Below are 25,627 nucleotides of genomic sequence, written 5' to 3' on the forward strand. Positions count from 1 at the left end.
GCAAGACTTTCCATTGAGATTCCTGAGGGTGGAGCCCCATTTGAAAATGTTTTGGTTCTCACTATTGTATTTTTAAATTATTTTTTTTTCTTCAGTTTTTGGCTGAAATATTCTACCAAGTATACATTCGTTGATCAATAAAAATCATAAAACTGCTTCCAAACACCTTAGAAAGTTTTCCTTAATGCTTGTGGAAAATATTTAGCAAAAATAAAATTTTTTCATTTTTGACCAAAAAAACGTCGGTTAACACTCACGATTTTTTGTTAGTTTTATAAATTCGTACATAAATCATCGTTCAATCTATCTGTTTTCACAATCGCCTCACCATGTAATTTTGAAAATTAAAGTAAGACTTTCTATTGAGATTCTTGAGGGTGAAACCCCATTTGACAATGTTTTGGTCTTCACTATAGTATTTTTCAATAATTTTTTCAGTTTTCAGTTTAAATATTCTACTAAGTATACATTTATAGCTCAATAAATCATCAAACCAATTCCAAACACCTTACAAAGTTTTCAATAATACTCACGCAAAATATTTCGCAAAAATAAAAATTTGGATTTTTGACCAAAAAAAACATGGGTTAACCCTCACGATTTTTAGTCGTTTTACAAATTCGTACATAAATTTTCGTTCAATCTATATGTTCGCCACACCGTGAAATTTTGAAAATTAAGATAAAACTTTTTTTTTGAGATTCTTGAGGGTGGAACCCCATTTGATAATGTTTTGGTCCTCACTATTGTATTTTTCACTTATATTTATAATTTTCGGTTTAAATATTCTACTAAGTACAAATTTGTTGTTCAATAAATCATACAACTGCTTCCAAACACTTTATAATTTTTTCCTTAATGCTTGTGGAAAATATTTCGCAAAAATCAAAATTTTCATTTTTGACCAAAAAACGTGGGTTAACACTTACGGTTTTTAGTCGGATTTGCAAATTCGTATATAAATCACTATTCAATTTATTTATTTTCACCTTTGCCTCAACGTGAAGTTTTGAAAATTAAGGGGAGACTTTCCATAGAGATTCTTGAGGGTGGAACCCCACTTGACAATGTTTTGTTCTTCATTATTTTATATTTCACTTATTTTTTCAGTTTTTGGCTTAAATATTCTACTAAGAATACATTTGTTGCTCAATAAATCATAAAACCACTTCCAAACACCTTAAAGTTGTCTTTAATGCTTGCAGAAAATATTTACAAAAATAAAAATTTTCATTTTTGAACATAAAAACGTGGGTTAACACTCACGATTTTTAGTCAGTTTTACAAATTCGTACATAAATCATCGTTCAACCTATTTGTTTTCACCTTCGACTCATTGTGAAATTTTTAAAATTAAGATAAGACTTTCCATTGAGAATCTTGAGGGTGGAATCCCATTTGACAATGTTTTGGTCCTGACTATTGTATTTTTCACTTATTTTTTCTATTTTCGGCTTAAATATTCTACTAAGTATACATGTTGCTCAATAAATCATAAAACTGCTTCCAAACAGCTTATAAAGTTTTCCTTAATGCCCGAGGAAAATATTTCACAAAAATAAAAAATTTCATTTTTGACTGAAAAAACGTAGGTGGTAACTTACGGCTTTTAGTCTGTTTTGCAAATTTGTACATAAATCACCGTTCAATCTATTTATTTTCAACTTCACCTCAATGTGAAGTTTTGAAAATTAAGGTGAGACTTTCCATTGAGATTTTGGAGGGTGGAACCCCATTTGACAATGTTTTGGTCCTCACTATTGTATTTTTCACTTATTTTTTCTGTTTTAGGTTTAAATATTCAACTAAGTATACATTTGTAGCTCAATAAATCATCAAACCAATTGCAAATACCTTACAAAGTTTTTGATAATGCTCACGGAAAATATTTCGCAAAAATAAAAATTTGCATTTTTCACCAAAAAAACATGGGTTGACACTCACGAGTTTTAGTCGTTTTACAAATTCATACATAAATCTTCGTTCAATCTATATGTTTTCACCTTCGCCACACTGTCAAATTTTGAAAATTAAGATAAGACTTTTCATTGAGATTCTTGACGGTGGAACTCCATTTGACAATGTTTTGGTCTTCACTATTGTATTTTTCACTTTTTTTTTTCTTCAGTTTTTGGTTTGCATATTTTAATAAGTATACATTTGTTGCTAAATAAATCATCAAACCACTTCCCAACACCTTACAAAGTTTTCCTTAATGCTTGCGAAAACTATTACTCAAAAATACGTGGGTTAACACTCATGATTTTTAGTCGGTTTTATAAATTCGCACATAAATCATCATTCAATCTATATGTTTTCACCTTCGCCTCACCATGAAATTTTGAAAATTAAGGTAAGACTTTCCGTTGAGATTCTTGACGGTGGAACCCATTTGACAATGTTTTGGTCTTCACTATTGTATTTTTCACTTATTTTTTTAGTTTTTGGCTTAAATATTCTACTAAGTATACATTTGTTGCACAATAAATCATAAAACCGCTTCCAAACAAGTTATAAAAATTTTCCTTAATGCTCGCAAAAAATATTTCGCAAAAATAAAAATTTGCATTTTTGACAAAAAAAACGTGGGTTAACACTCACGATTTTTAGTCGGTTTACAAATTCGTACATAAATCATTGTTTAATCTATTTGTTTTCATATTCGCCTCACCATGAAATTTTGAAAATTAAGGTAAGACTTTCCGTTGAGATTCCTAAGGGTGGAACTCCATGTGACAATGTTTTGGTCCTCACTATTGTATTTTTCACTTATTTTTTTTCAGTTTTCGGCTTCAATATTCTACTAAGTATACATTTTTTGCTCAATAAATCATAAAACCGCTTCCAAACACCTTATAAAGTTTTCCTTAATGCTCACGGAAAATATTGCCCAAAAATAAAAATTTGCATTTTTGACCAAAAAAACGTGGGTTTTACTCATGATTTTTAGTCGGTTTTACAAATCCGTACATAAATCATCGTTCAATCTATTTGTTTTCACCTTCGCCTCATCGTGAAATTTTGAAAATTAAGATAAGACTTTCAGTTGAGATTCTTGAGGGTGGAATCCCATTTGACAATGTTTTGGTCCTCACTATTGTATTTTTCACTTATTTTTTTCTGTCTTCGGCTTAAATATTCTACTAAGTATACATGTTGCTCAATAAATCATAAAATTGCTTCCAAACACCTTATAAAGTTTTCCATAATGCTCACGGAAAATATTTCACAAAAATAAAAATTTGCATTTTTGACCCAAAAAACGTGGGTGCTCACGATTTTTAGTCGGTTTTACAAATTTGTACATAAATGATCTTTCAATCTATTTGTTTTCACCTTTGCCTCATCATGGAATTTTGAAAATTAAGATCAGACCTTCCGTTGAGAATCTTGAGGGTGGAACCCCATTTGATAATGTTTTGGTCCTCACTATTGCATTTTTCACTTATTTTTTTAGTTTTCGGCTTAAATATTCTATTAAGTATACATTTGTTGTTCAATAAATCATAAAACTACTTCCAAACACCATATAAAGTTTTCCATAATGCTCACAGAAAACATTTTGCAAAAATAAAAATCTTCATTTTTGACCAAAAAAACGTGGATTAACATTCACTGCTTTTAGTCGGTTTTGCAAATTCGTACATAAATCACTGTTCAACCTATTTTTTTTTAGCTTCACCTCAATGTGGAGTTTTGAAAATTAAGATGAGACTTTCCATTGAGATTCTTGAGGGTGGAACCCCATTTGACAGTTTTTGGTCCACATTATTGTATTTTTCACATATTTTTTTCTTTTTTAGTTTTCTGCTCAAATATTCTACTAAGTATACATTTGTTGCTTAATAAATCATAAAACCACTTCCAAACACCTAATAAAGTTTTCCTTAATGCTCGCGGAAAATATTTCACAAAAATACAAATTTACATTTTTGACCAAAAAAACATGGATATTCACGATTTTTAGTCGGTTTTACAAATTCGTACATAAATCATTCGTTCAATCTATTTGTTTTCACCTTCGCCTCATCGTGAAAGTTTGAAAAGTAAGAGAAGACTTTCTGTTGAGATTCTTTAGGGTGGAACCCCATTTGACAATGTTTTGGTCCTCACAATTCTATTTTTCACTTATTTTTTTAGTTTTCGACTTAAATATTCTACTAAGTATACATTTGTTGCTCAATAAATCATAAAACCGCTTCCAAACACCTTATATAGTTTTCCTTAATGCTCGTGGAAACTATTTCACAAAAATAAAAGTTTTCATTTTTCACCCAAAAAACAAGGGTTTACACTTATGGCTTTTAGTCAGTTTTGCAAATTCGTACATAAATCACCGTTCAATCAATTTATTTTCACCTTCACTTGAATATGAAGTTTTGAAAATTAAGGTGAGACTTTCCATTGAGATTCTTGAGGGTGGAACCCCATATGACAATGTTTTGGTCCTCACTATAGTATTTTTCACTTACTTCTTTTAGTGTGTGGCTTATATATTCCACTAAGTATACATTTGCTGCTCAATAAATCATAAACTCGCTTCGAAACACCTTATATAGTTTTCCTTAAAACACATGGAAAATATTTCACAAAAATAAAAAAATTTCATTTTGGACCAAAAAAACGTGGGTTAACACTCACAGTTTTTTCAAATTCATACATAAATCGTCGTTCAAACTATTTCTTTTCAACTTCGCCTCACCATGATGTTTGAAAATTATAGTAATACTTTCCGTTATATTCTTGAGGGTGCAACCCAATTTTAACAATATTTTGGGCTTTCGACTTAAATAGTCTACTAAATATACATTTGTTGCTCAAAAAAATCTTAAAGTCCGCTTCCAACTGCCTTATAAATTTTCCTTAATGCTTACAAAAAATGTTTCACGAAAATATAATATTTGCATAAAAAAAGGGTTAACATTCACGGTTTTTTGTTGGTTTTTACAAATTCGTACATAAATCGTCGTTCAAACTATTCACCTTCGCCTCACTGTGAAATTTGAAAATTATAGTAACACTTTTTGTTATGTTCTTGAGGGTGGAACCCCATTTTAACAATGTTTTGGGCCTCCCTACTACACTTTTCACTCATTTTTTTAGTTTTCGACTTAAATAGTCTACTAATTATGCACAATAAATCGTAAATCCGCCTCTAAATGCCTTATGATAATTTTTCTTAATACTCATGGAAAATATTTTGCGAAAATAAAAAATTTGCATTTTTGACAAAAAAGTGGGTTAACACTCACGCTTTTTTGTCAGTTTTTACAAAGTCGTACATAAATCATCGTTCAAACTCTTTATTTTCACCTTCACCTCACTGTGAAGTTTGAATATTAAAGTAATACTTTCTTTTAATATTGTTGAGGGCGGAACCCCATTTTAACAATATTTTGGGCTCACTACTATATTTTTCACTTATTTTTTTAGTTTTCGACGTAAATAGTCTACTAAATATACATTTGTTGCTCAATAAATCGTAAATCCGCTTCCAAATGCCTTATAAAATTTTCCTTAATGTTCACGGAATATTTCGCGAAAATAAAAACTTTGCACTTTTGACGAAAAAAACGTGGGCTAATACTCATGGTTTTTAGTTAGTTTCTACAAATTCGTACATAAATTGTCCTTAAAACTATTTATTTTCACCTTCACCTTACCTTGAAATTTGAAAATTATAGTAATACTTTTTGTTATATTCTTGATGGTGGAACCCCATTTTAACAATGTTTTGGGCCTTACTACTATATTTTTCACTCATTTTTTTTGTTTTCGTTTTGAATAGTCTACTAAATATACAATTGTTGCTCAATAAGTCGTAAAACCACTTCCAAATGCTTTATAAATTTTGCTTAATGTTCACAGAAAATATTTTGCGAAAATAAAAAATTTTCATTTTTGACAAAAAAAAAACATGGGTTAACACTCATAGTTTTTAGTCGATTTTTTCAAATTCGTACATAAATCGTCGTTCAAACTATTTATTTTCACCTTCGCCCCACTATGAAGTTTGAAAAATAAAATAATACTTTCCGTTAATATTCTGGAGCGAGGAACCTAATTTTAACAATGTTTTAGGCCTCACTACTATATTTTTCACTTATTTTTTTAGTTTTCGCCTTAAATAGTCTACTAAATATCCATTTGTTGCTCAATAAATCATAAATCCACTGCCAACTACCTTATAAAATTTTCCTTAATGCTCACGCAAAATATTTCACAAAAACAAAATATTTGCATATTTTTACAAAAAACGTGGGTTAACACTCACAGTTTTTAGTCGATTTTTACAAATTCGTACATAAATCGTCGTTCAAACTATTTATTTTCACCTTCGCCTAATCGTGAAGTTTGAAAATTATAGTAGTACTTCTTGTTATATTCTTGAGGGTGGAACCCCATTTTAACAATGCTTTAGGACTCGCTACTATATTTTTCACTTATTTTTTTAGTTTTCGATTTAAATAGTCTACTAAATATTCATTTGTTGCTCAATAAATTGTGAATATGCCTTATAAAATTTACCTTAATGCCCCCGGAAAATTTTTCGAGAAAAAAAAATTTTCCATTTTTGAAAAAAAAACGTGTGTTAACATTCATTGTTTTTGGTCAGTTTTTTCAAATTCGTAAAAAAATCGTCATTCAAACTATTTATTTTTACATTCACCTCACCGTGATGTTTAAAAATTATAGTACTTCTTTTTGTTGCATTCTTGAGGGTGGAACCCAATTTTAACAATGTTGTGGGCATCACAACTATATTTTTTCCCTTATTTTTTTAGTTTTCGACACAAATAATCTACTAAATATACATTTGTTGCTCAATAAATCGTAAATCTGCTTCCAAATGCCTATCAAATTTTCCTTAATGCTCATGAAAAATGTTTTGTGAAAATAAAAAATTTTCCTTTTTGACAAAAAAACATGGGTGTTACACTCACGGTTTTTTGGCAGTTTTTACAAATTTGTACATAAATCGTTGTTCAAGCTATTTATTTTCACCTTCGCCTCACCGTTAAGTTTGAAAATTAAAGTAATACTTTTTGTTAACATTCTTGAGGGTGGAACCTTATTTTAACAATGTTTTGGGCCTCACAACTATATTTTTCACTTATTTTTTAAGTTTTTGACTTAAATACTCTACTAAATATACATTTGTTGCTCAATAAATCGTAAATCCACTTCCAAATGGCTTGTAAAATTTTCCTTAATGCTCACAGAAAATATTTAGCAAAAATAAAAAATTTGCATTTTTTAACAAAAAACATGAGTACACACTGATTGGTTTTAGTTAGTTTTTACAAATTCATACATAAATCGTCGTACAAACTATTTATTTTTACCTTCACCTCACCATGAAGTTTGAAAATTATAGTAATACTTTACGTTATATTCTTATGGGTGGAACGCAATTTTAACAATGTTTTGGCCTCACTACTTCATTTTTCCTTTATTTTTTTTGTTTTCGATTTAAATAGTCTACTAAATATACATTTTTTGCTCAATAAATCGTAAATCCACTTCCAAATGTGTAACATCCCACATAGTCAGTTTCTACAACTTCGTACATAAATCATTGTTAATTTTTCACCTTCACCTCACTATGAAGTTTGAAGATTATAGTAATACTTTTTGTTATATTCTTGAGGGTGGGACGCCATTTTAACAATGTTTTGGGCCTCCCTACCATATTTTTCACTTATTTTTATAGTTTTCGACTTAAATAGTCTACTAAATATACATTTATTGCTCAATAAATCGTAAACTTGCTTTCAAATAAATAAATGAAATAGAAAAGGATACAATCAGTACTTTGCTACCGATTTTCCACGTAACTGTCGTTAGTGTATTAGCAATAGTTCCATGTATGAATCGTTAGCTTCCTATCGAACACCTTTCAAATTTTCCTTTTTAGTTTTTTAGTTTTAGTTTTTTGCTTATGTTTGTTTTAGTTCTCTTACTATAACAACAAACTATCAAACTCATATTCTTCAAAATATATTTTTTCATGCAAATACTAAATATATTCTTGAGGGTGGAACCCCATTTAAACAATGTTTTGCGCCTCACTACTATATATTTTCGCTTATTTTTTTAGTTTTCGACTTAAATAACCTACTAAATATATATTCGGTGCTCAATAAATCGTAAATCCGCTTCCAAATGCCTTATAAAATTTTCCTTAATGCTCACGGAAAATATTTCACAAAAATAAAAAATTTGCATTTTTGGCAAAAAAAACGTGGGTTTACACTCATGTTTTTTAGTTTGTTTTTACAAATTTGTACATAAATCGTCGTTTAAACAATTTATTTTTAGATTCGCTTCAACATGAAGTTAAAAACTCAAAGTAATACTTTCCGGTGATATTCTTCAAGGTCGAACCCAATTTTAACAATGTTTTGGGCCTCATTGCTATATATTCCACTTTTTTTTTTTTGTTTTCAAATTAAATAACCTACTAAATATATATTTGTTGCTCAATAAATCGCAAATCCGCTACCAAATGCCTTATAAATTTTCCTTAATGCCTACTAAAAATATTTCAAGAATTTTTTTTTTTGCATTTTTGCAAATTCGTACATTAATGACTGTTCCATGAATTTATTTTCACCTTCGCCTGGATGTGAAGTTTTGAAAATTAAAGTGAGACTTTCCATTGAGATTCTAGAGGGTGGAACCCCATTTGTCAATGTTTTGGTCCTCACTATAGTATTTTTCACTTACTTCTTTCAGTTTTTGGCTTAAATATTCCATACATTTGTTGCTCAATAAATCATAAAACCACTTCCAAACACCTTACAAAGTTTTCCTTAAAACTCGTGGAAAATATTTCACAAAAATAAAAAATTTCATTTTTGACCAAAAAAACGTGGGTTAACATTCACAGCTTTTAGTCGGCTTTGCAAATTCGTACATAAATCACCGTTCAATCTATTTATTTTCACCTTCACCTCAATGTGAAGTTTTGAAAATTAAGGTGTGACTTTCCATTGAGATTCTTGAGGGTGGAACCCTATTTGACAATGTTTTAGTCCTCACTATTGTATTTTTCACTTTTTCTTTCTTCAGTTTTTGGCTTAAATATTCCACTAAGTATACATTTGTTACTCAATAAATCATAAAACTGCTTCCAAACACCTTATAAAGTTTTCCTTAATGCTCGCGAAAAATATTTCTCAAAAGTAAATTTTATCATTTTTGACCAATAAACGTGGGTTAACTCACGACTTTTAGTCAGTTTTGCAAATTTGTACATAAATCACCGTTCAATCTATTTATTTTTACATTCACCTCAATGTGAAGTTTTGAAAATTAAGGTGAGACCTTTCATTGAGATTCTTGAGGGCGGAACCCCATTGGACAATGTTTTGGTTCTCACTATTGTATTTTTCACTCATTTTTTCAGTTTTCGGCTTAAATATTCTACTAAGAATACATTTGTTGCTCAATAAATCATAAAAACACTTCCAAACACATTAAAAAGTTCTCCTTAATGCTCACAGAAAATATTTACAAAAATAAAAAATTTCATTTTTGACCAAAAAAACGTAGGTTAACAACACTCACAATTTTTAGTCGGTTTTACAAATTCGTACATAAATCATCATTCAAACTATTTGTTCTTACCTTCGCCTCATCGTGAAATTTTGAAAATTAAGGCAAGACTTTATGTTGTGATTCTTAACGGTGGAACCCCATTTGACAATGTTTTGGTATTCACTATTGTATTTTTCACTTATTTTTTCAGTTTTTGGCTTAAATATTCTACTAAGTACACATTTGTTGCTCAATAAATCATAAAACTGCTTCCAAACACCTTCTAATATTTTCCTTAATGCTCACGGAAAATATTTCTCAAAAATAAAATTTTTCATTTTTGACCAAAAAACGTGGGTTAACACTCATGCTTTTTAGTCTGTTTTGCAAATTCGTACATAAATCACCATTCAATTTATTTATTTTCACCTTCGCCTCTATGGGAAGTTTTGAAAATTAAGGGGAAACTTTCTGTAGAGATTCTTGAGGGTGGAATCCACTTGACAATGTTTTGGTCCTTGCTATTGTAATTTTCACTTATTTTTTCAGTTTTTGACCTAAATATTCTACTAAGTATATATTTGTTGCTCAATAAATCATAAAACTGCTTCCAAGCACCTTAAAAAGTTTTCCTTAATGCTCGCGGAAAATATTTACAAAAATAAAAAATTTCATTTTTGACCAAAAAAAGTGGGTTAACACTCACGAATTGTAGTCGGTTTTACAAATTCATACATAAATCATCGTTCATACTATTTGTTCCCACCTTCACCTTATTGTGAAATTTTGAAAATTAAGGTATGACTTTTCATTGGAATTCTTGAGGGTGGAACCCCATTTGACAATGTTTTGGTCCTCACTATTGTATTTTTCACTTATTTTTTCAGTTTTCGGCTTAAATATTCTACTAAGTATACATTTGTTGCTCAATAAATCCTAAAACCGCTTCCAAACACCTTATAAAGTTTTCCTTAATGCTTGCGGAAAATATTTCACAAAAATAAAAAATTTCATTTTTGACCAAAAAAAAACGTGGGTTAATACTCACGATTTTTAGTCAGTTTTACAAATTCGTAAATAAATCATCGTTCAATATGTTTGTTTTCATCTTCGCCTCACCATGAAATTTTGAAAATTAAGGTAAGACTTTCCGTTGGATTCTTGAGGGTGGAACCCCATTTGACAATGTTTTGGTCATCACTATTGTATTTTCACTTATTTTTTAAGTTTTCGTCTTAAATATTCTACTAAGTATACATTTATTGCTCAATAAATCATAAACCCGCTTCCAAACACCTTATAAAGTTTTCCTCAATGCCCGCGGAAAATATTTCACAAAAATAAAAATTTGCATTTTTGACAAAAAAACGTGGGTTAACACACTCACAACTTTTAGTCGGTTTTGTAAATTCGTACATAATTCACCGTTCAATCTATTTATTTTCAGCTTCACCTCAATGTGAAGTTTTTCTTAATGCTCACAGAAATATTTCGCGAAAATAAAATATAAAAAAAATTATTTTTAACAAAAACATGGGTTAACACACTCACAGTTTTTATTTGATTTTGCCAATTCGTACATGGATAGATCATTATTCATCCTATTTATTTTCACCTCCTCCTCACTGTAAAGTCTTGAAAATTAAAGAAAGACTTTCTGTTGATATTCTTTAAGGTGAAACCCTATTTCAACAATGTTTTGAGCCTCACTGCTATTTTTTTCACTTGTTTTCTCTGTTTTCGGCTTAAATATTATACCAAATATACATTTATTACTCAATACACCGTAAAATCGCTTCCAAATGCCTTATAAAGTTTTCCTTAATGCTCACGAAAAATATTTTGCAAAAATAAAAAATATGTATTTTTCACCAAAAACATGACCCACCCCATCCCACCTACCCCGCAACCTGATTTTAATAATGTTTCGAGCCTCGTTACTTTAATTTTCTATTAAAAATGCCATACAAGTCGTCAACAACATGCTCATAAAAAATATTTCGCAAAATAATAAAAATAGTCAATTTTACAAACAATGTTTTAAGTTAACAAGGTTATTATTTTCAAATATCAATCCTTAGACCTCTTAATTAATTAAGTTGCCAAGATAAGAAATGCACCACCAAACAAATCAACCGACCAAAACTGGAATTGAAATCGGTTATACAATTAAGCAAATAAAATTATGAAACGAAATTATACAACACAAAAGCCGGACCAAAATTGGAAAAGTTGTGATTTTTTAGAGCTGCCGGCCGGCGGCATCAGCAACAAAGGGCAGGTACGGAGTCCGACCCAAAATGCAGTTAACCAAACCATAAACGAAGCAGAAAACGCTGAACACGAAAATACCATTATGCCCCCAAACCATGAGCTTGTACCCCAACCCGGCCCGACCCGGACTGAAAATCCTCTGGAGCAGCAGCGGCAGTACCAACAGGACGTCCAGCGTCACCGCCTGCATCGCGTTGAACCGCACGTAGTGGTTGAAGCTTGGGTTTCTGACAACGCCCAGGTAGAGGGCAAAGAAGGCCACGAAGCTCGAGTACGGCATCGACCGATAGAGGCTCAGCAAGGGGATCAAGGGTTCGAAGAGGAGGCCCAATTTGGGGAATTGGATAAACAGGTAACGTCCATACTGGAGGGAGTTGAAGAAAGGGAGGGTGTAAGCGACAGCGGAGATCAATCGATCCGTGGCGGGGGTCGGTGTGCTGCAGGTGATGGCGGAGGATTTGGGTTTGGATTTTCGGCTGACAAGTTGAGGGAAGGAGAGTGACCGGGTGGAGAGGGTTGAGGGGAAAGCGCGCGACGCGGAGGAGGGAACGTAAGATTTGGGGATTAGGGTTTTGGGGGTGGCGGAGAGTTGGAGGAGAAAGGCCATAGCTGCTAGCTGCCAGGTTTGGGGTTGTTTGTGTCGTGTGGTGTGAGAAAATCAAAAGTGAAAATGAGAGAAAGATTTGAGAATTGGGCTTGGATGTTTTAATTGTCACTTTATTGGGCTGGAAACTGAGGCCCAAGTTGAGCTTGTTTGATGGACAATCTTTGACGGTAAAATGGAACAGAGACGATATTATTTTGTACAAAACTGTACCGCCTCTAATTGGAAGGTTTCACAGCCATTGTGGCATCCCGGTTTAATCATGGAAAAACTCAACATTAGTAATACATTATTTGATTAGGACGTTAGGTGGTGACGAATACATTTTATGTAAATCATTTCCTTTGTTCTCAAAACTGGTGTGGCTAACAAAGGTTGAATGAGTTGAATGTTTCTCCTTGTTGGACTTGGGCTTTGCAAACAAATGATCATAGACACTACTTAAATGGTTCTCCTTCAAAATTGGACTACGTCCACTGAGTTTCTTGGATAAATTTGGGGACATGGTTACAAGTAGATCTTGGCTAGAATAGGTCATGGGCTTGATTGCTAAGAGGACGCTCCGAGGCCATGGGCTTCATGAAGCACTCAGCTTCACTTTTCCATGCTTATTGGACCTCGACTTTCCTTTGAACCTGTGTTCCTTTGGATTTGTTGGGGTCGGATAGGCCCCTGTTAACAAGTCTCTCAACTCCTTGTCCAAGGATTTTTCTTAGGCAGGGAGTTGCATAGGTCAATCGGGGTTTAAGGGTGGCACCTGGGTGTTGTGTAGCCTTCCCAGTATAGGGTGCCTTCAGTGATTGGCTTCTTCATTTGTGATCACTTGGATTAGAATCCTATCAATCGCCAGACTCATGAGTCAAGAGCTAGTGCTGTTAAGAACACGTGCTTGGAGCACATGTCCATTGCAGGTGAGTGGCGGAATCAAGGTGGCCCTGTATTTAAGGTGCAATAGACAGGCGTGACCTCATAACTCGTGAAGTTGTTTCACATTCCCTTTGCTTCAAAGATTGAGTAAGTGGGCCTCCACGTCAGGATCTAGTCGTATTGGTGCTTTTTTTTACCAACAACTGAGATTGTGTGCTCTGGGCTATATAAATCCATTCCTTCTGGTGGAATTCCTACTTCATTCTGCCTTCTTCAACTGAAACTTTGTCGAACCCGGACCATTTCCTGTGACCTAAGTCTTACCAGTTACAAGCCTCAAACCTCTTTCTCTAAATTCTCTCAGGTTAGCTCCTTGTGCTTGTACTTTTTTCTTTTGTTTTTCCTTTGATATAGTTAGCTATGGTTTGGACAACATTATGAATTTTATGGTGTGGGTTGCCACTAACGTCAATGGAGACCAAATCCGGCTAGTTTAGTTCGTAGAGTAGGGTAAGGCATCCTTTATGACTTAGTGGTGGAGGCCACCGTTTGGAGTTGTAAGTGTGAAAAAATCACGGCTCATTTGTTTAACAATTTGGTAAGAGTCAATTTGTGAATCTAAGAGTTAGAGAGCAATTTAGGAGAATCTTTTCCTTTGGCTAGATTTGAGGCATGATTGTTCACACTATATTGTCATAAGGTATAGCTTGATGTTCAAGACATTGGTGAAGTGCTAATTCAAATTTTTGGTTTGCTTATTCGAGCTTTGCATAGTTCTTTTGGCTCGTATCTATTAGTTTCCGTAATGAATTTGTTGGAGAACATTTCAAGTTTTGAAGACTTTTGGATTTTTTGAGTCGTGGTGGAGGTCAATTTTCAAGGGAATTTGGTGCATGTTTACGTTTGTATTTTGGTATCCCAATTGGAAGTGTGTATTTGATTTGGAAGTTAGTTGATTTCTCGTCGAGGTGGAGTTTGTTGTGATTTACAGCTCAAAATCAGGATGGTTTAGAAATTAAGTTTGTATTACCTATTTTGTTTTGGTCCTATTGGGTTTGGATTTGACTTCTTGATTGAATTATTTGTTTGGTGAATAGATTTTGTTAATTACCTATTTGTTTAGATTTGTATTTACTCCCAATTATAATTAGGATTCTCATTGTAACCTAAGCCATATTCATCATTAATAGGATCATAGGGTTAGTACATTTTGTGCGCCTCACCATGGTTTACATATATTTTTCTCTTTTAGTTTTGGATAGAGGTCACCATTTGGACTCGAGAGTGTGTGGTAAATTCATGGCTTGTTCATTTAGCAATTTGGTGACAATCAATTTATGAATCTGAGAGTCAGATAGCAATTTGGGAGAAAATTATCAGTTTGTTGGGTTCTATACTTGTTTGGTTTAGAGTTTGTAATTTGTGGGACTTGGGTTGTGAAAGTTTAAACACTTTTTTGTAATCTCCATTTTTTTAGTGAAATTCCTTGACGTGCTTCGCTCGTGGACTTAGGCTTTACGTCAAACCACGTTAATCTCTTGTGTTTTTATTTAGAGATTGTTTGTTTTTTCGTTTTCACTTATGACGCTGATATTTGTACTTTGGTTATCTTTCGCTTGCTCATAAAAGTACACAACAAGGCCTTTTCTGATGAACTTTTCAAGTCATGTGTTCAATTGCCTCTCCACCCCTTCTTCATAGAGTTCTTGCTCATATAAGCCTAGCTCCACACCAACTCAACTCGAACGCCATTTGTTTTTTCCTTAGCATGTATGTGCTCCAGAAAAAGCACCATCAGACAAAGCCAGTCTCAGCCTGGTCAAACACTGTTATAAGCTAAGAAATAGTTCTGGTCAGGTCGAGTTCTGTCACGTGCTCGACCCGTGCTTGCTTTTAGCTGACAATCCCTCCAACCAGAGACCGTACAAGGAGAACTAATTCCTCATTGGCGGAAACTGGAGAGCTTTGCAAGGATGATGTGATAGGTGCTCGGGTCACCAAGAGTTTTAGGGTGAAGGGTAAGAAACGACATAAGTGGCAACTTGGCGGTTCCTGTCTTAAATGTCTTCTATATATATTTTTTTCTCTGTTTATTGTAGAAGACTGGCCGAAAAAGGTTTCTTTCTCACAAGATGAGGGCTTCAACTAGCGATGATCACCTTTTTATGTTCGGAAGAGCTTTCAACCGATGCAATACCGATCGTCGTCTAGATGCCACAATCTTCTACTAGGTAAACCATGCTGGACCCCGACACTTGCCGTTATCTTTTCTTTTTTCTATTTATTCCCATAACTTATGTTCATAACGAGCCTTAATACCTTCGTCATTTTATTCACCTTATGTACTTATAGTTGACCTTTGTCCCATAGAGGGGGAGATGGCTAAAATGAACACGGAGGCCGAAAAGATCACTCGTCAGGTGATAGGGAAAAGCTCGGAATAAGTTAGTCGATCGTGAAGGGCCAGACGCCTCATCGAGTGGTCACGACCTTTTTATAGGAAATGTACCACAAGATTCCTCCAACCCTCACGGGGGAAGGTTGGCCGACAAAAGCCTAATTGCAAGCAACTTTAATACTTTGACCGCCAAGAAGCAAGCACTCGGTTCTTCTGCTCATCTTCGCCTAGAGAGGCTTAGGCCAAACGCTGGGTTGGTCGTACAATCAAGGATCTTTATGTTTAGCAACTTGGCCTTGGAATAACAAATGGGTTCTCTGAGTAAGTCTTTGAAGGTCACGAAAGGATTTTCTGTTCAAGTGAAAATTGAAATCCCCGTTAGCAAATCCTCTCATCAAAGCCTGGTAGGCAATGGCAACATTTGCACCTAGCATACTCATTATTGAAACAAGATATGTAATCCCTCAAGGACTGACCAAGAGCTTGCTTTACTATGGCCACAGTCAGTCGATGTATATTGTCTCTTAGAAATAATTATATAATTATCAAGAAAAACTTGCCTGAACTTGGAAAAGGATGTGATCGATCCTGGGGGAATATGTTTAAACCAGTCTCATGTTGCCACTCTGGGGGCGTTTGTTACGTCGGACTATCTCGGACTGGATTAGCTTCAAGGACTAAGCTGGACTGGCTTAGACTAGACTAAACTGGACTAACTTAATGAAGCGTTTGGTGCAGTATTGGACTAAGAAGCTGGATAATAACAAATTCTAATATTATATTATTTAATATATAAATTATTAATATTTTATTATGATCTTATCTTTTTCTCCATCTTTTCCTACCATTTTCGTCCCACTCTCTTCCTCTTCTCTTAGTTCTTCGTCCCACCCTCTCCCTCTTTTTTTCCTCTTAGACCTCTCAATTCATGTCTCTTTCTCATTCATGGTCAAACTCCTTATCGATTCCAGTCTCTATTTCTCTGTCCTCCCTTCCTTTCTAGCTATGCGTTGTTCGAACGGAACCTCACGGCTCCAATTTTTCCGACGAGTTGCAGGTTTCCCGATGTGTTTTCCAGCCAACCTTCGTTAAATTGGATGAAGTTAGCATCGCCAAAAAATTCATCACCATCCCTGGACCGAGATCTTAGCTTTGCATGCTCGAATCTGTCATGGATTTGAAGAAGCCCAAACAGGCCGAGACTTCCAGGCCATTTTCCGGCCACATTCGACCACAGTTTGGCCTTGATTCAGGTAGAATCGTAATCTTGTCGCTCCCAGCTTTAATTTTGTATATTTTATATGAAAGTTGGTTGTGAAATGGATCTAAAAGAGAGTCGGAAAGTTAATGATTGATCTAGGTGACCGGAGATGACAAGGAGTCTGTCGGGAGTGGTCGTTGAGCATGACGAGGACGAGAAAGAAAAGATAGTCTTAGCTAGTCCCATGGTTATTGGGGGGTCTCGTTAAGACCTCTTAGTGAAGGGTTTTGTCCATGCTAGTCCCCTTTAGTCTCATTAATGTTAGTCCCAGCATGGAACAAACACGGTATTGGACTAATAGCTAGTCCAGTCCAGTCCAGTCTAACTCAGTGAGGGCAAACAAACGCCCCCTTAAGGTGTTAGGGACTAGACAACACTTGGTGCCGTCGTTATTCTCATGACCCTCCATTGCATAGATGAAGGCGACTAGGTGGTCGTACAGGTCGATAAGCCTTTGTAGCTTGCATCGTGAAAGACGTGGCATCACCATTCTTCGACTTATTAAGCAAGGCCTTGAAAAATGGAAGGGCACTTATTCCTCAGAGTAATATGGGTTCTTGGGTCTAGAGGCCTTCTCAATTTCCCCCAACCGATCTCATACACTCTTTATCTTTTCACCCATTACTTATTTCAAAGTGGATCGTAGATTGGGGCACCTCTGGGTTTCTCGTTTGAGTTATGGACTACCAACTCGACGACTCATGCTTCATTCTCCTTGGTGTCTTCCTCTACTTAGGCTTTTCCTCGATTGATGACCTCACGAGCGTCCTCACCCTACTTTCCACATTTAATGGAAAAATGGTCGACATCCATTTGGCCACCGAGGTGATCTACACCTTGTCGAGAAGTGCTTTTTATTCTCTCGTTAATCTGGTTGATCATTTATAAGAGGTTGACGTGCTTCTTTTGGAAAAGAGTGTTCTGAGCATGGAGGTTTCCTACCTCGTTCATTTCTCCCATATCGGCTAGGATGATCTTTATTTTTTCCTCCAAACTGGATAGTTTGGCCTTCTCAGCTATCATTTTCCTCTAAGGGGTCATTGGCTAGGGATTTCTTTCTTTCTTTTACTTGTCATGCTCGTCAGATAATGTGTACAACGCTCTGCCACAGAGTGTTCTTAGATTTGTTTAGTAGTAACACGCAACCAAGTTGAATGCTTATCCCCACAGACAGCGCCAAACTATTAACGCTCAAAACTAATTAAGCTAACAAAGGTTGAATGAGTTGAATGTTTGTCCTTGATGGTCTTCAGCTTTGTAAACAAATGATAATAGACACACGACTTATGTGGTTCACCCCTCAAACTGAGTTACGTCCATTGTGTTTCTTGGTCCTTGTTCCCTTGTCTGGCCACTACATGCTTTGATATTGACATCTAACTAAGTTTGCCCCTTCTGTTCTTAGGATATCGTGCCTTAAAGTTGTTAGTCGCCAACTTGACCTTTGGTGCTCGAAAAGCACTTTATGAGGAAGTGCTCGACTTGATTGTTGACAGGACTTTCTGAGGCTATAGGCTTCTTGAAGTGGTCGACTTTACTTTTCCATGCTCATTGGACATTGACTTTCCTTTCGACCTGTGTTCCTCTAGACCTATGTTCCTATAGGCTATGTACTTATGGGGCTATCGGGGTTGAAAAGACCCTCCATTAACACTACTAATAAAGATGAGACAGTGATACACAATGTGGTACAATAATATTGATCTCCCTATGTTTATCCAACTCTTATAATACTACAGTTTCAAGCTCTCAACTTGAATAATCAATGAGTTCAGTACCAAAATTTTCATAAGTAAAGCTACAAAATGTATAGACAAAAGACAGAAGGGAATACGTATAACAAAGGAAGGGAAAATGCAAACATATCATGCCAAGCAAAGGAACCAAAAAATCTCAACATATATTATCACAAAAGAAATCAAGTTTTTCACCCACATCATTTACAACAGAAACTCAATCCAGAACTCATGTCATTGTATCTACAATATGTAAAACTTAGACAATAGAGTAATTGGCACACATTTCAAGAAAATTAGTCACCCATGATCCCATCTCTCCCTGTCTCACCCTATCTTCATTGCCTCTTCCATATTCACTCCCGTCTTTACCAAAATTGTTCTAATTTTCCCCGCAAAGACACAAGTACCCGGCCAACATATACATACAACATAGCAAGCAACCAAGCACACGTACTTAAAGCTTAGGACCTGCCAAACTAGAACCTTTGACATCCACTTCAGAGAAAAGAGGAGCAGTAAAATCATATAGAAGACCCCAGAGTTGATTGAGTTAACTTCAATCATATCTCCGCCTCCACAACCTAAGAATCGGCCCTCAGCTCACTTCTCCGACCAACTCCATACCCAAGATTCAGTGATTCATTCTGCAAATTTAATATTCAACAACTTTAGCACCAGCTCTATCAGACACAAAAAATTTAATTGGAAGTGGCAAGGAAACATCAAGTGGCGGCGTGATAATTAGTGAAATTTCATAATCCATAAAAACAAGAATCACATCATAAACTTACACACATCCACTTAGAATTTTACATGCCTCTATATATTAAATCTCGTCTACCAACAGTTGACAAAGTGAAGAATAGATATTTCTCAAACCACCCAAAATATCGACATAAAGAAGTTAAATGAGAGGAGAAAGAGAAAATAATAGGTAAATACTAATCCAAACAAAGATCAAAGTGCCTCAACCGATTGATACTGCTTGGGTTCCCTATAACGAATCCTTGCAATTGCAGACTAGTTGAAAATCTCAAAATGAAACCAAGACAAACATCACCAGCCAGAAAACAAACTAACTTGAAATTTTAAAAGAAGAGTATATTCATGTAACATATTGGGTCCCGAGAATTTTTTTTGTCTTCATGAAAATTCCTGTAATGTTAGTTGTCTATCGCACAAGATGAATATACATTTGAAAATAGTTTCAACCTCAAAGATTGTTCTATACTCAATGAATATTGAATAATACAAACCCTCGGGACAGACAGACAACAATTACAGCAACAACAATGTTGTTCAAACCTTTAGAAGCTACTGAAAATGTATTAATGCTTTCACAAGAATGAAATCTTCCACATGGATTCTAAGTTTAACTCAACTGGACATAAGACACAGAAAAAGGAGGCGGAACAAAACCCAAAAAATTAATAGGGAAGAATGTGCTACATATTTACACGCATGAATCAAGCGTATCCCAAAAGGTCCAGTTATTGGAAGAGTCGACTCAAATTTATGCAGAGTTTGTGAGTTACGTGAAATTCTACAATCCACCCCATGTTCCTCTAAATTAAATCCCTGCATACTAGTGTACACTTTATTAGTCCACCACCACCACCACCACCACCTATGCTACTACCACCAACACCACACATGATGGCCCACCACCATTCCGGATATTGGAAATTTGAAACTGATGGAAACGCCCATAAATCAGATCATTAAGACCTAGTTTGGTATGTTGAAAAAAGAAATGAAAAAATTGTGACTAACTTAGAGGTAGGAAAAGGATTGCTCAAGAACAAACATTATCCATTCCAATCCTCTCCATGGTGGGAGGATAAGATGGGAGAAGTTTTATTCATGTCTAATCCTCTTCTAATCCCCTCACAATGAAAAATCATTCTCATCTACTTTCAATAGGCCTTGAATTTAGAGGTTTATCCCCCTCAATCTAATCCTTTCTACCAAATGAGCCCTAAATAGCTCATGTCTATTAGAATCCGCTAAAATCTACAATAAATTTCGGACAATAAAATCCATGTATAATTCACTCAAAGTCCATGTGGAGTCTATGGAAGTCAATCCAAACCCCCTCAAATGCATGGACTTATACCTCCGTCAAAATCCCTTAAAATCTCAATTGAACACACACCCCCAAACCCTAACGGTTGGTTCGTGCCTAGTTGTCCACTCCTTACAAATTGTTTCAACCAGCGAATTATGTGTGTTCTTTCTTTAACTAATGAATTAGCTGAGAAAGCATAACATTGTTCCTAAATAAAAACATGAGACCATAGTAAATCCTAAAATTGGAAACCTTAATCAGATCAAAAAAAACCCCAGGACACAAAACGAAGTAGATTATAAGAAATTAACCTCAAACGACGACGACCCAGATGGGGAAGAGGAATAGTGGTTGGTGTCCTGGACGGCAGGATTGAAGTTGGGATCAGAAGGGTCAACGGCGGTGCAATCAGGTGGCGATTCGAAGAGGGACAAAGAGAACTGCTTGTCGACGACGCCGACGTCGAAATAAATGAGGCCGGAGCTTGGTACATCGACTCTGATCCCCTTCACAGGAAACCAAAGGAAGAGCTCCTGAGCCGACACGCCCGATAAGTTGGCGATTCGTCCGAAAGACAGAAAGCCGGAAACGTTAAAATCGTAGAGCACCTGGTTCTCGAACTTGGCGTGGCAAGGCTGCTCTAGCAACACTCGGAATTCGCCGGTGGTGCCGTTGAGAGAATAGTCGGTTATGCCCTTGGGGAGAAGGCCAATCGGCAAGCCTTGCTTCCGCAGGTGGTCGTAGATGCTCGACGACGGAGATCGGCTGGTAGGGAGGGGGAGGAGGAGCGCCACGACCACGACGCAGAGGATCAAAACCCATGTTTCAGAAATTAGGGATTTGGGGAAAGAACCCATCTTTCGTTCTTACCCTCGTGCTGTGATCCCTGGTGAGACCGTGAGAGACAGAGAAGAGAGCGAGTTTCTGTTGTGTTTGTTGGGTGGTTCTGATTGTTTAAGGTTTTGAGGAAAACGATATTTTTTATTTATGTTTTGGTTGATTTGTTTGTTTTGGAGGGGACACAAAGACAGTGTGTCATTGGGGTGTTTTTAATAGTGTTAATATGTGCTGTGTTGGAAGTGGGAAGTTATAGAATGCAGGCTGGATTGCTAGCTAATTTGGGTTTGTGTTTCCATATGTAACCAATTCGGTTCCTTTTTCATGTCTTGACAATTGAGCCATCTAAAGTGGGTACGTGTGGCACTGAAATACTGCAACGTGGTATAACCAATTCCCATGGTATATTGATGACATGCACCATGCTGCCATAAATACAACAAAATGGCAGCTTCCAAATAATTCTGATGAGTGGCAACAAACAAAGAAAAAATACGCGGATATCACTTGTCAACACAGAAAAGAAGAAACATTCAATTTGATTGTAATAGAACACATGAACAAGATTATACATAAGAAACATTTGGCAGATCGTCCACATTGATAAATAGTTGTATTCAAGAACAGGAAAACCACAATGATTTTAGTTTATTTAGATTTCTAAACCCTAAGTTTACATAAAATGCAAAATCAAAAAGTGACAATCTCAATCGACAAGTCTTCCTTTCAACTTATTCTCAATTGGTTAGCCTCTGCTATGCTATCACCTCAACAAAACCCTCAATATACTTCGCCTTCGCAAAATTGTAGTCCGTCTTCATGTTATAAATACCAAACAACCACTATCTATAGACATGAGAACCAAATGAGCTAACGTGTATGATTTCAACTGAAATCCAAAAAGAGCATCAGTCTACATAATCCATAACATTGAAGGAGATCACACCGATGCTATGAAATATTTACCACCCACAGACATATGTAAACAAAATTAAAGAATAAGGCATTGTTTTCACTTAATTTAAAGTGTATGAGACTAAGGCTAAGAATTAACCTAGCTAACAAACAGGAAATCGCAGAAAATGACAAAAAGACCGGTATGGTTTCAATGAACATCACTTGTGCAAAGAGAAATTTATGCATCAGAAATGGATGGGCTTCTATACACAACTTTATAAATGACTACGGTTCGCATTAGTACAACTCAATCATGGTGTTCTTCCTGTCTTGCTTTTCCTTTCCTAGACATAATAGTACAGATATAAATCTAAGGTGCAACAGTGACAACATTCATCAGAGTTCATATTGAATTTTGAATGTCTATATTTGTATTGTGTGAAACCAAGTACAAGGAAATCTCATATAAATGAGCGGAAGAAAGGAAAGCAAAACATAAAGAAAGAAAAAGCAAAGCATGAAACATGGAAGCAGAAAACATGGAAGGAAACATGGAAAAGTAAAAAAGCAAAGCATGAAACATGGAAGCATAAAACATGGAAGGAAACATGGAAAAGTAAAGTTTCTTCCAATACTCCCCCTCAAGCTGGATCAAAGGGATTAATTGATCCAAGCTTGAACAAAAGACGTTGAAAATCAGCAGAGGGTAATCCTTTTGTGAAAATATCCGCAAGTTGATCATGACTGCGCGTGTAGTGAGTGTCGATCACCTTGGACTGAACTTGATTTCTGACGTAGTGACAATCAACTTCAATATGTTTAGTTCGCTCATGGAATACAGGATTCGATGCAATGTGCATCGCGGCCTGATTATCACAGTGTAGGGACATGGGTTGTTGATGAGGAAAACCTAAAGTCAACAGAAGGCTTTTGAGCCAAATAAGTTCACAAGCAGTGGACGCCATAGCACGATACTCTGCCTCTGCACTAGAGCGTGCAACAACACTTTGTTTCTTGCTTTTCCAGGTAACTAGGTTGCCTCCCACAAACGTACAAAACCCAGTGGTAGACTTGCGATCGAGAGAATTGCCTGCCCAGTCAGCATCGGTATAGCCTGAGATCTGAGTGTGACTATAGTTGCGCATAAGAATTCCTCTACCAATGGAACCCTTAAGATAATGTAGCACACGATGAACAATCTTCAAATGATCCATGCTTGGAGAGTGCATAAACTGGCTAACAATGCTGACAACATATGATATATCAGGACGTGTGATAGTCAGATAAATGAGTTTGCCAACCATTCTTTGATAGTAACTTAAATTGGGAACTGGATCACTGTGAGTTTTTAGCTTCAAGTTGCTATCCAAGGGGGTACGAGCAGGCTTGCAATCTGTCATTTTTGCTTCGTGAAGAAGATCCATGACATACTTGCGTTGGTTGAGGAAGAAACCCTTGTGAGAGTGCGCCATCTCGATGCCCAGAAAGTATTTGAGAGTGCCAAGATCCTTGATAGCAAACTTGTTGTTGAGATTTTGTTTAAGAGCATTAATCTCTAACATATTATCACCTGTCACAATTAGATCATCAACATAAATGAGCACAACTAGTTTACCCACTAAGCTGGAACGAACAAATAGGGAAGAATCCGCAATACTTCGACAAAAACCCTTTCCAGAACATGACTGAGCTTGGCATACCATGCACGTGGACTTTGCTTGAGACCATAAATGGATTTATGGAGTTTGCACACCATTTCTGGATTGTTTGATTGAGGATGACCTGGGGGTAGCTTCATGTAAACCTCTTCTTCAAGTTCACCATGCAGGAAAGCATTTTTAACATCCATTTGAAAGAGAGGCCATGCATTGTTAATTGCAACCGACAACAATACTCTAACAGTGTTCATTTTTGCCACCGGAGCAAATGTCTCTTTATAATCGACGCCATAGGTTTGTGTAAAACCTGGAGCAACCAAGCGAGCCTTATTCCTTTCGATTGTGCCATCTGAATAAAACTTAATTTTGTACACCCAACGACTCCCCACTGCCTTCTTTCCTTTTGGAAGTTTCACTATAGTCCATGTGTTATTTTCATGGAGGGCTTGAAGCTCCTCTGCCATAGCATTTCTCCACTCACTGTAAAGATTGGCTTCTTGAAAACTTTGAGGTTCTCGAGCTTCATTAATGGCACTTAGGAATGTAGCAAAAGAAGATGAGACTTTGCTATAATCAATAACATCAGTCACGGGATACCTGGCAGTGTAGGTCACATAATCATGCAACTTGGATGGAAGTTTCCTCTCTCGTGCAGGATTGCGACGAACTGTAGGAGATTGAACTACAGGTATTTGAACAACATCATGGTTGGAAGGATCACTGGAGGGTGCAGTGTGAATCTCTGATGAGGAAGGGTTTTCATCTTCAAGATGTTCCACCGAGTGAAGGTTAACATCATCCGGCACATGATCACTAGGAGTGCATGTTGCATCTTCTCCGTTTGGATATGGAAAAGGAAATAAGTCCATCAAATGCTCCCCCTGTCTAGAGTAATCCAATGATTGTGAGAAGTAAGGAACATGTTCTTCAAATTTAACATCCCTTGAAACAACCATTTTTCTAGTTGTTGAATTATAGCACTTGTAACCTTTTTGGGTAGATGAATAACCTAGAAATACACATTTGGCAGCCCTTGGGTCTAGCTTGTCACAATTTTGAGTTTGAATGTGAACAAAGCATGTACACCCAAAGACTCTCAAATGGGAAAAGTTGATCTTTCTATTTTTCAAGACCTCATAAGGTGATTTAAAATTCAACACTTTACTAGGCAATCTATTGATGAGATATGCCGCAGTAAGGACTCCTTGAGACCAAAACTTCTTAAGCACATTCATGTGAAACATAAGAGCTCTAGTCTTCTCAAGTAGATCTCTATTCTTCCTCTCGGCCACCCCATTTTGTTGAGGTGTTCCAACACAGCTTGTTTGGTGTAATATACCATGCGTGCTCAAGTAGTGTGACATGTTATGAGACATATATTCTGTGTCGTTATCTGATCGTAAAATATGAATTTTTGAAGCAAATTGGGTGGCCACAAGTCTATGAAAATCTTGAAAAACTTCCATCACTTCACTTTTAAA

At 35.7% G+C, this 25,627-nt stretch overlaps 2 protein-coding genes across 2 annotated transcripts; both read right to left on the reverse strand.

Annotated features, from left to right (window-relative positions):
* Positions 1–11,581: 11,581 nt before the first annotated feature.
* On the reverse strand, positions 11,582–12,487 carry LOC137745850 (protein TIC 20-II, chloroplastic). The gene has a single exon (XM_068485881.2). The coding sequence runs from the start codon at positions 12,422–12,424 to the stop codon at positions 11,786–11,788; it is 639 nt and encodes a 212-aa protein (XP_068341982.2). The 5' UTR covers positions 12,425–12,487; the 3' UTR covers positions 11,582–11,785.
* A 6,340-nt stretch (positions 12,488–18,827) lies between these two features.
* On the reverse strand, positions 18,828–21,862 carry LOC137745281 (uncharacterized). Its single transcript, XM_068485211.2, has 2 exons — positions 21,066–21,862; positions 18,828–19,330 (listed from the first exon to the last, which is right to left on the reverse strand). The coding sequence occupies exons 1-2, from the start codon at positions 21,609–21,611 to the stop codon at positions 19,268–19,270; spliced, it is 609 nt and encodes a 202-aa protein (XP_068341312.2). The 5' UTR covers positions 21,612–21,862; the 3' UTR covers positions 18,828–19,267.
* Positions 21,863–25,627: the final 3,765 nt, after the last annotated feature.

This window comes from Pyrus communis, chromosome 12 (genome assembly GCF_041283825.1).
Source record: "Pyrus communis isolate YQ-2024b chromosome 12, ASM4128382v1, whole genome shotgun sequence".
NCBI lineage: Eukaryota > Viridiplantae > Streptophyta > Magnoliopsida > Rosales > Rosaceae > Pyrus > Pyrus communis.

What these genes read in the sequence shown, in the direction of transcription:
- LOC137745850 (XM_068485881.2), bottom strand. Translation starts at nt 12,424, where the DNA reads ATGGCCTTTCTCCTCCAACTCTCCGCCACCCCCAAAACCCTAATCCCC.
- LOC137745281 (XM_068485211.2), bottom strand. Translation starts at nt 21,611, where the DNA reads ATGGGTTCTTTCCCCAAATCCCTAATTTCTGAAACATGGGTTTTGATC. An exon ending in CTGGGTCGTCGTCGTTTGAG is followed by an intron (nt 19,331 to 21,065) that starts GTTAATTTCTTA and finishes TTAAATTTGCAG; the next exon opens with AATGAATCACTGAATCTTGG.